The sequence below is a fragment of the Gopherus flavomarginatus genome, chromosome 1 (genome assembly GCF_025201925.1).
Source record: "Gopherus flavomarginatus isolate rGopFla2 chromosome 1, rGopFla2.mat.asm, whole genome shotgun sequence".
In the NCBI taxonomy this organism is placed as follows: domain Eukaryota; kingdom Metazoa; phylum Chordata; order Testudines; family Testudinidae; genus Gopherus; species Gopherus flavomarginatus.
Genome location: NC_066617.1, coordinates 123,893,467 through 123,904,288, shown reverse-complemented (window position 1 = coordinate 123,904,288; position 10,822 = coordinate 123,893,467). Strand labels below are relative to the sequence as shown.

At 36.6% G+C, this 10,822-nt stretch overlaps 1 protein-coding gene across 2 annotated transcripts in view; it reads right to left on the bottom strand.

Annotated features, from left to right (window-relative positions):
* Positions 1–1,296: 1,296 nt before the first annotated feature.
* AEBP2 (AE binding protein 2) overlaps positions 1,297–10,822 on the bottom strand; it is an 87,321-nt gene continuing 77,795 nt past the window's right edge. The window contains exons 7-9 of one of the 2 annotated variants that reach the window (XM_050968873.1): positions 5,278–5,391; positions 4,948–5,014; positions 1,297–3,351 (exon numbers count right to left, since the gene is read on the bottom strand). In XM_050968873.1, the coding sequence (XP_050824830.1) occupies positions 4,960–5,014; positions 5,278–5,391 (169 nt within the window). In that variant the 3' untranslated portion in view covers positions 1,297–3,351; positions 4,948–4,959. The remainder of the gene's footprint in view (positions 3,352–4,947; positions 5,015–5,277; positions 5,392–10,822) is intronic. The other variant, XM_050968881.1, reaches the window with a different exon arrangement.

The window sequence follows — 10,822 nt, the reverse complement described above, 5'->3', positions numbered from 1 at the left end:
GGCTGCAGTGGGGAGAGAGAACTCCCCCCAGCAGGTTGGGGCCAGGGGAGAGATGCCCCTCTCCGGCAGCGCTGGCAGGGATGAACTGAGGGAGGGGCTCCTCTTCCCCCAGCCGCAAGTCTGGGGCAGGTCTGTTAGGGCCCAGGAAGCGGCACCGCTCCCCTGGCTGCGGCAGGTCCATGCTGGGGGAGAGACATCTCTCCCCACTGAAGCCCTGAGAATGGGCCTGGAGCTTAACAGGCACTTGCACAGCTTTGAAGGAATTTAGGTTCCCGCCCTATGCTAAATCTATACAAGGCAGGGAGTAACATCATCTGTGGTTCTTTGCTCCCCACAAAAGACCACCCCTGAGGAACAAAGACTGAACTGAGGGAAGGACTAGACCCAGGCAAAAGGGATTTCTAGCCTGTGTATGAAACACCTGGGGATTCTAGGCTGTAAAGCAAGTGCAACTTGCCCATTAGGAATCTGCAGCCTGCTTGTATCACGAGATTCTGCTAATTCATATTCAATCTATTTAGTATATTAAGCTTAGTTTGTTTTTTTGTTTATTTGCTATGTAATCTGCTTTCATCTATTTGCTATCACTTAAAACCTATCTTTTGTAGTCAATCCTATAACAGATCTCTGAACAGAAGAACGTAAAAGTTATATATCAGGGTAATACCAATAAAAAGAGAATAGTCTGAATTACTCCGAACTGGAGAATTAATGTTATTCTTCAGAAATACTCTAAGTAACATTCAAAACGTCACTCAGACAGATGAGTGGAACTGCCATTGTGTGTGCCTGGTATACTTCTATCAAAGTTGGTATTTGTTTAGAGCAACAAATGAATGGCACTTAATTCTTGCATCTGGAGCACAGACAAAAGAATTAGATACATTTAGAACATGGATATGTGTAAGCATAAATCATTTCAGAAACTTTCTTCAAGCTAGAACAAAGCTAAAAAATTCACTTACCTTTTTGTTACCAGTGCAAACTCAGATTTAACTCTGTGTCTGTCCCCCTGCATTTTGGTTTTAAATGGACTCTTCCCCCATCATGCCCTTCCACCCCACCCTGGGCAACTGCTGCATCATTAGGACATCACAAAATGCTTTGCTCAAACGCAAGAACAGACAATCACTGGTTGATTATTAATGGTTTACAGGTACAATACAGGATTTATATCCAACAACTCTTGATTAAGTGTGCATTCCATCATTTACAGAGGAACTAAAAAGATAATTAATTTATATCTTCAGCTCTTTTAAAACTTCATTGAATAGTTACAATTTGGAAGCTAACATGTGGTTATTTGCTTTGTTTTATTAGAAAAAATACTCAGGCAAGGTCTACAATCATCTGTCCATTATAGATGACTTACAAGGAACTCATGAAGCAATAAAATTTAAAAAATACAAATACAAACTATATCTGAAACACTTCTATTTGGCAATTTTATAACAAATTTTAAAAAAGAACCAAAGAGATTGTGGATTACTTTATAGGTACAGAATAAGCAGTAGATGAAGTGCTCAAGCAAAAAAATTAAAACAAAACACTGTATTTTTTTTAAAAATAAAGTCAGGTTGCTACAAATCTTATGAATAATACCCTTATTTATTAAACAACCAGTCCAGAACATCTTATATTAGTGGTGCTTTTAATCTGCACTTCATTTTGTTTGATAAGATTTTTCATGTATATAAGTAACATATTTAACCCGTTGGAGCCAAGCAAGTCTTGTGTCAGTACCAATGCAGAATGCATTCGTATTATATTAGGAAACACTTAACCCTGCAGCCAAAGGGTTAATTCTAGTTTTATTCTATTTAATAAAATTTTAGTGTAAAAACTGCTGGTTTTTCGTTTCACCGTAGTAACGTGAAAATTCCTCCCCAATAAGGAAGACTAATTCTGCAGTTTGACTGCATATATCCACATATATTTTACATTAGTTCCTTCCAACAGCAAGGAAATGACCGATTTCACGTTTACTATCAGAAAGCAGTGCCATTATGGGTTCTGTTCCTCCCTCAAAGATTTCTGGGAAGGATGTTCAATGTATTTTTGTTCTTACAACAGATATTAACAGTAGTATACAGTCCCTTAGGTATGCAAATGACTTTTTTTGTTGTTAGGAAGGTGCTTTTTTAAACATTTCTTCTGGCAGCGCTAGTGAATTACAATATCCTTCCATATTTTCTAACATAATATATACATTTTAACTTTCATGCCTCTAGAAAAACATCTACAGTACATTTCATAATATAAAAATATATTACAAATCTGCTGAATTATTTACAAGCAATGTCCTATTATCTATATGCAACATTTTTGTCTCCATACAAGACTAACGAGTTACACACATTTCTATTTCTGCAAGTTAAAAAAATCCATGATTTCTTGCTTATTAAGCAAGAAAGTGATTTTATTTTCCTTTTCAGAGCCAACTTTGGTGCATAAAGGTTGAATTTCTAGATGTTCTAAAAAAATATCTTTCTTTACATCTAGAAAAGATTAGGCCAAATAAAAAAAAACAAACATACTGTACAAGTGACAGAGTCTTAAAAGTTCAAAAAATTAAAATCAAACACCAATTTTGCTAACTTAAGTAGAGGTTTTTTAAAAACTGTTCAATAATAAAGATTACATAAAAGCAGACCTCATTAACATACAGTACTAGTCCTGAAAAAGGGTCAGACATACTGCAACATTCTTAACAACATCTTTCAGTCTTACTTGGATATATGAATTTATAGTTGATTGGGAAAAACAAGCATTCCATTAACATTTATTTAAACATCATTTAATGTCTCTTAGTTTTTGTGAAAGGATGCACAAGTGTATAAATGATGATTGATCACTATCCACCATACTCAGAAGGTAATAGGATAAAGCCTGGGTAGTTTGTTCATTGTCTGGTGAGTGTTAAACTCTTAGCAGTTTGTTAAGAATTCTCCTGGGAACTGTGTAAGTTGTGATGGTTAGTTACTTCCTCTTTTCAAACTACAGTATACACTAACAAAAGAAAAGCAGCTTAAAGAAGCAAGCATGCAAAGCCTTTTAGTTGTTCCACTAAGTTGCCAGAAGAGTGTTTGCTCAGTCTCCCACTGTACCATTCCATGACAATGTGGATATACAGTAATATATTAATATATTCCACAGAAGCATCTACTTCATTCACAGAATGTTTACACTAAGCATAAATATTATCTAAGGATTTGAAAAAAAGGATGAGGGTGGGTTGGGGGGCCTTGACTAATGTGCAACTTTATTTCTAATTCCATTGTCAGTGACTAAGACTGCAGGTGTCCTCAACTGCTTTGTTTTTACCTCTTCAACCTCTTCTGTGGCATTGTTCTGCAAAAGAAGAAGATACCTTTATGGTTCAAGGTCATCTCAACAGCTGATTCAATATAGTTGTATATGGAGTACTTTGGAGTCATGATTATACACAATTTATTTTCATTAAATTTTATTCAAACTGAAATGTCATTTTAAAAAATCCCATACTAGGATCCATTGTAACAGCCTTTGTACCGAGACTAGTATCCCTTCAATAATTCTTCCCCCATGCAAGTTAGGCTCCAGTTTCAGTTCTTTGATCACACAATACTGTGAGGTTTCCAAAAGAGCAGTATGTACCAGTACACAATTCCAAGAGTTAAAATTCTAGAGTAGAATTTAAATAGTTCATGGGGATATTTTAGTAGTTTTACTGGGGTATCTCTTAGCCCAAAAACATTACAGTTTCATTTGAAAGGATTATCATATCCATTTTCATGGAACTTGTAGAAAGTTGGCAAAAAATAAATTAACAAACAAACTGATCTATAGGACATCAGTTAAATTCCATTTGGGCCATAAGATTACAAGTAACTAATACCTAAGGCAGGAAATAAAAACAGTTTGTGTTAAGCATTTTAAAACAAGATACAATCTAATTTTGCTCATCACCTTATGAATTATTAGTTCACATCAGTAATTCATATTCAAGTAAGTATTTTAAATACTTACATTTAGAGAGACAGCACATATAGCAAAATTAATTCTCTCCATACTCAAAATCCATTAATTTGATTAGTGAAGTAAAGTGGCTATGAAGGTGAACTGAAAGGCTTAATACACATCCAGGCTTAATATACATCCAGACCTCAGCTGAGTGTTCTGTGTATTGCTTTAAACCTTAGTGATGTCAAGAAACACAGAAACACTGAACTTTGATCATGGCAGGTAAATGAAAACAACCAGATTTTCAAATTTTTAAAGTTTTTATAATTAATCCTACACATGTATCATCCTGTTACTGATTTGGGATCTTAATTTATTTAAAAAGAACTGAAAGCATTTCAGATTACCTTTAAAATTTTTTACAAAAGATACAATCGTGGGATAATACAGAGGAATAAAATAAGAAAATCATTAGAAATGTGATGATTAGAAGCCAATCTGAAGTCCTAAAAAAAACCCATACGTGTATGCTCCTTAAAGACATGTACTATCCCTCACCCCACCCCAAAGGCTAAAGAGTCTTGTATTAAAAAAATAATAGTATATGTATACAAGTACAGGTTTCTAAGGCTATGTCTACACTACTGCAGTAAGTTGACCTATGCTACACAACTCCACTTACATGAATAATGCAGCTGGAGTAGATGTACCTTAGGTCAAGTTACCGAGAGGTCTACTCCGTGGGGGGTCGACGGGGAGAAACTCTCCCGTCGACTTACCTTACTCTTCTCGTTGGGGGTAGAATACAGGGGTCGACTGGAGAGCGATCTGCTGTCGATTTGGCGGGTCTTCACCAGACCTGCTAAATCGACCACCAGTGGATTGATCTCAGAGCATCGGTCCCAGCTGTAGTGTAGACGTAGCCAAAGTAATACTGCATGTATTACAGCTGAATGTAAAATATGAAAAGATAAATTTGGACTTTAAAAAAATTGGTATACAAACCAGTATGTGATCTTAACAGAAGTGATCTTTCAGGATTCCACTGTATGTACCTCCTTTACTAGAATTTCTGTACACCAAGCACAAAAAAGTAAAATACACTTGGTAAATACATACATTCCCTGTGTCTCAGTTACTAGAGTTCAGTTCAAGAAGTTAAGCAATTCTGAAAAGCCCTAAAACCTCAGAACTTAACCCCTGTACTCTGGCAGGATTGATGTCACCTGCACTGGTGCATCAAGCACTAGCAATCTTGGCTTCTGGCATCAAAAAGTTAAGTGAGGCTTAAGACTTTATTGAAATAAAGTAAGAGGTTTAAAATTAGGAAGTTACCTGTATATGTTTGGGTCCAGAAGCAAGGCAGTATCTTTTGGTAGTTTTGATAAATGAACTACTTTAGTTTTTAATTGATGTCGTTCACTTTCATTTACCCACACATCAGGCAGACTATGAATAAATAAAATAAAAATTTTCAAAAAAGATCAACCCTTTTTCTCACCACAAAAGTATGTGGCAAACTAGCACTTATGAAGTATTTTAATATAATCCTCAAATTTCATGTACTAAAATAGCATCATCACTGGGGTGGTAAAACGACACCAGAATTTTCACACATTCCTTACCTTTACAGTGCAAAAGAGACGCTAAGAATGGCTGAAGTTATAGTTCCTTAGAAATACTGGATGAAAAAAATAAAACGATGGCCTTGCATTTTGAATATCAGACTTTTGGCATTTTAAATGTAAAACAAAAAAAACCACACAGAGACTTCTAACAAAAGAGAATAAATTCAACTTAAAGTCTCAAATCTAAAACAAAAATAGTATGTCTGATTTTTCAAGTATTAGATAATGATAATCTAGAATACTAAATGCCCTGTGCTTCACCCTGGACCAATGAACTTGCTAGTTATCTGCTTAATTTTCATAAAACTAAAGCTTACTTGACATGCTCATCAAAATATGATTTCCTGAGTCAAAATAATGAAGTAAATTGTATCAATTCTCTTTTTTGGATATATAGACAGCTAATTTCAAGCATGTTCGGAATCTAGTATATCAACTGTTCTTAGAGTGAGATACAGTAAAACCTAGTTACTACATAAATTGACAGATAGTCCCAGTGCTGCGTCTAGTGAGGATCCTGGGTAAAGGCTTGGGACAAAGGAAACACACTGGTCCAGTTCCTAGTACTCAACAATGCTCTGAAACAAGACTAATCTACTTAAAACTGGCTTTTTCTTTTGCTGTTTAGGAAGTTGTGAGTGCTACGGATTGTGACATGCACGGTATATGGAAGAATGCTCCATGGCCGTATATGAACACAATTTACAGAGAACATTGATGAAATGCAAAAAGAAGTGTCTATAAAATGTATTTTAGAAATAGGGACTATTAACTGTTCCTACAGGACCCTTGTGGCACAGAAAATTTTGAAAAGAAATCAATGGATTGATCCAAGTCAGATGTTTGGAATGGAAATTAAATTAAAAACAAGAAATTACCAACTAAAGCTGAAAAGGACACAAACAAATAAAAGAAGTTCACACAAAAGCTATCTGGAATGTAGAACTATCATAAACAGACAGTAAAGGGTTAAGAAGATCACGTAGCCTAGCTGACAACTGACCAGAGGAATCAATTGGGGGAACAAGATGTTTCAAGAGGAAGGAAGGAAGTTCTTCCTTTGTTCTGTTCATTAAGTTCTGTGCTGGAGTGAAAAGATCCAGGAATCAACCAGGGGAGTGAGGATTAGAGAAGGAATGAATTAGCTTATGTTTATTTCCTTTTGTGACTGTCTTTTTGCATTAGAAGGATAATCAAATTGGGTTTTCTTTTGTGTAACTAAGGTTTTTGCCCAGGGGAACATCGTCTGTGTTTTGAATCTGTTGTCTGTGAGAGTAGCTTGCATGCTAATCTCTCAGAGGTATTTCTTTTACCCCTTTTCCTTAATTAAAAGTCTTCTTTTTAAGAACCTGATTGATTTTTTCCTTGTTTTAAGATCCAAGGGGTTTGGATTGGTGTTCACTAGGAAATTGGTGGAGAAGTCTCTCAAGGTTACCCAGGGAAGGGTTACAATACTTGGGAAGGAGACAATTTTTGGGGGGAAATAAAAACAACCCAGGAAACTACAGACCAGTTAGTTTAACTTCTGTGCCAGGGAAGATAATGGAGCAAGTAATTAAAGAAATCATCTGCAAACACTTGGAAGGTGGTAAGGTGATAGGGAATAGCCAGCATGGATTTGTAAAGAACAAATCGTGTCAAACTACTCTGATAGCATTCTTTGATAGGATAACGAGCCTTGTGGATAAGGGAGAAGCGGTGGATGTGATATACTTACACTTTAGTAAGGCATTTGATACGGTCTCGCATGATATTCTTATAGATAAACTAGGAAAGTACAATTTAGATGGGGCTACGATAAGGTGGGTGCATAACTGGCTAGATAACCATACTCAGAGAGTAGTTATTAATGGCTCCCAATCCTGCTGGAAAGGTATAACAAGTGGGGTTCCGCAGGGGTCTGTTTTGGGACCGGCTCTGTTCAATATCTTCATCAACGATTTAGATGTTGGCATAGAAAGTACGCTTGTTAAGTTTGCGGATACCACCAAACTGGGAAGGATTGCAACTGCTTTGGAGGACAGGGTCAAAATTCAAAATGATCTGGACAAATTGGAGAAATGGTCTGAGGTAAACAGGATGAAGTTCAATAAAGATAAATGCAAAGTGCTCCACTTAGGAAGGAACAATCAGTTTCACACATACAGAATGGGAAGAGACTGTCTAGGAAGGAGTATGGCAGAAAGAGATCTAGGGGTCATAGTGGACCACAAGCTTAATATGAGTCAACAGTGTGATACTGTTGCAAAAAATGCAAACGTGATTCTGGGATGCATTAACAGGTGTGTTGTAAACAAGACACGAGAAGTCGTTCTTCCGCTTTACTCTGCACTGGTTAGGCCTCAACTGGAGTATTGTGTCCAGTTCTAGGCACCGCATTTCAAGAAAGATGTGGAGAAATTGGAGAGGGTCCAGAGAAGAGCAACAAGAATGATTAAAGGTCTTGAGAACATGACCTATGAAGGAAGGCTGAAACAACTGGGTTTGTTTAGTTTGGAAAAGAGAAGACTGAGGGGGGACATGATAGCAGTTTTCAGGTATCTAAAAGGGTGTCATCAGGAGGAGGGAGAAAACTTGTTCACCTTAGCCTCCAATGATAGAACAAGAAGCAATGGGCTTAAACTGCAGCAAGGGAGATTTAGGTTGGACATCAGGAAAAAGTTCCTATCTGTCAGGGTAGTTAAACACTGGAATAGATTGCCTAGGGAAGTTGTGGAATCTCCATCTCTGGAGATATTTAAGAGTAGGTTAGATAAATGTCTTTTAGGGATGGTCTAGACAGTATTTGGTCCTGCCATGAGGGCAGGGGACTGGACTCGATGACCTCTCGAGGTCCCTTCCAGTCCTAGAGTCTATGAGTTTCCCAAATGACTCAAACAACTGTAACGATTTGAGTGGTGGCAGAAACCAGATCTAAGCTGGTAATTAAGCTTAGGGGTTCTCATGCAGGTCCCTACATCTATACCCTAAAGTTCAGAGTGGGGGTGAAACCTATGACAAGACCAAACTGCCAAAGATAGCAACTTATGAAAATTAGTCCTTTTGTAAGCCTAAGAGGCAATTTGAAACACTTAAGATGGAGAAAATACCGGAGAACAGATTCTTTTTCTGAATCCAAAAAATCAATTGTAGTTTTTATTATTCCCTGTGTTTATTGGAAAGACATGCCATCTGGTGCTCTGTCCTGGCTCTTGCCTACACCAGATAGTACAGAATGTTTATAGATTTACAACTAATATATTAAGTTAGCTACAAAGGTGTAGTACAAGATTATTGTGTTAGAACATAAAATTACCTTACTTTTTCAAGAAAGCCAGTCAACAGTTCACTTCCGTTGAAACAGCAGAAGTATGCACATTACAGCATTCCTTTAAGTGGACCAGAACTTCCATTTTTTACATTTACTTTAAATATCGGATTGTCTAACATATCTGAGTAACTTCTCTTCTGCATTGTACAAATGGTTCTAAAATGTTGTTCATTTCTTTAAACTGAAATATTGAAATTCTGTTTGACCTCTTAAAAGTAAAATATTGCACTCAAAATTTAAATCATACTTCTGTTGATATTAGAACATTTGTAGACGTGAAACTTTCAGGTATTAATTAATTAAGCAAATAAACTTTTATCTCCTATACTGTAATAGGAACAAGCATATGTTACAGTACCGTTATAAATACTCATAACTTAGAATTCTATTACAAGATATTAAGTTCTATTTTTAATACATTCAGACTCAATCTTGCCCAATGAACGGCAAGAACAGTATTTCTTAATGACAGCTGAAATATTTATAATACCCTTCCCATTCCTGGCTGAAAATTACTCAATCATCCTGCACTTCTGTAGGTGGCAGCAGCAAAAAAAAAAAAAAAAAAGGAAGAGCCACAGGTAGTTATAACACCAAACCAAAATGCCAAGGACTCCAGGAAAGACAAAAAAATAACTTACCAGTAATCCTTGTTCTCTGAAGACAATAATAATAGAGCCACACTGTTGGGTTCATGCTCTTGCACACAACCGGCTGAGACACTGAAAATCTGAAGTGTCAAAACCACCTCATCAGAACATGTGTTTGCCCACCTGCTTTTGAAGATCTAAGATATTTAGATTACACCTGCTCATCACAGTGGTATCTGCATCAATCTTCAGTTATTTGATCTAAAGTATCACTGAAACTAAAAATATTCCCTTGCTCCAAGAGATGTTGGTTGAGTGTTGGCAGAGCTATTATATGCAATTATTCTCTATAAATGGAAATTCATTTATGATAGTGTCATGCTTGAAACCTAAAGTCCATGCCTAATTTCAAATTATATGATTGCTACAAAACTACAGCTTTTTAGATAGACAGTATCACAGGGATTTTATTTGGAAGTCTCCAAAGAAGGATGCGCACATGCCACCTTTCTGATGCAGCCATTTAACTTTTCTGAATTTTAGCTCTGAAGTATTCCAGATCCAGTTATATGCAAGAGCATGGAGTCAAGAATGTGGACCTATTATAAATCTACTTACCTTTAGAAGAAAAAGTAGTAACTTCGTTAAAAAAACTTGTGGAAAACCCAGGAATTGCGCAACACTGGCTAAACTACACTCCCAATGGGTTTCCTAATGATATTAGAAGAAGGTGGAAATAAAAAGATTATTCCACTTTTCCATATAATTAGGATTATAATATTTGCATACAAAAGAACTTTTCTTATTTGAAAGAGAGAGCTCTCATTATTTAAAGTAGAGTATTTTAGAAAAGTAAATCAATGATGTATGAAATATTTGATACTTACAACTTTCTATTTTCCTTAAACCTATTTGAGGAGGGTTGAAACTTATTTGAAATCTGGCAGAAGGAGAGATTACTTACCTTGTACAGTAACTCGAGTTTTTTGAGGTGTGTCCTCATCAGGACTTGTGCATGACTGTGCACTCTGGAACAAAGATCTTTCATCAGCAGTGGCCACAGGTCCGTGCATACTTGTTCCCTAGATACCCTCATGCACCAGTAAAAGGGCATATAGGAAGGGGTGAACCCGCTGGCACTCTAGTTCCTTCTCAACCACAGAAGTCTAACAAGAGGCTCTCAAGGCAGAAAGGAAGAAGGCCTGTAGTGGAGGACCTATAGGTACTCACATCTCAAAGAGCTCCAGTTACTGTATAAGGTAAGTAACCTCTCCTTTTTCAAGTAGTGTCCTTATGGGTGCTCCATGTCACAAAGACTCCTGAGCAGTATCTCTATCATAAAGGAGGGTGCT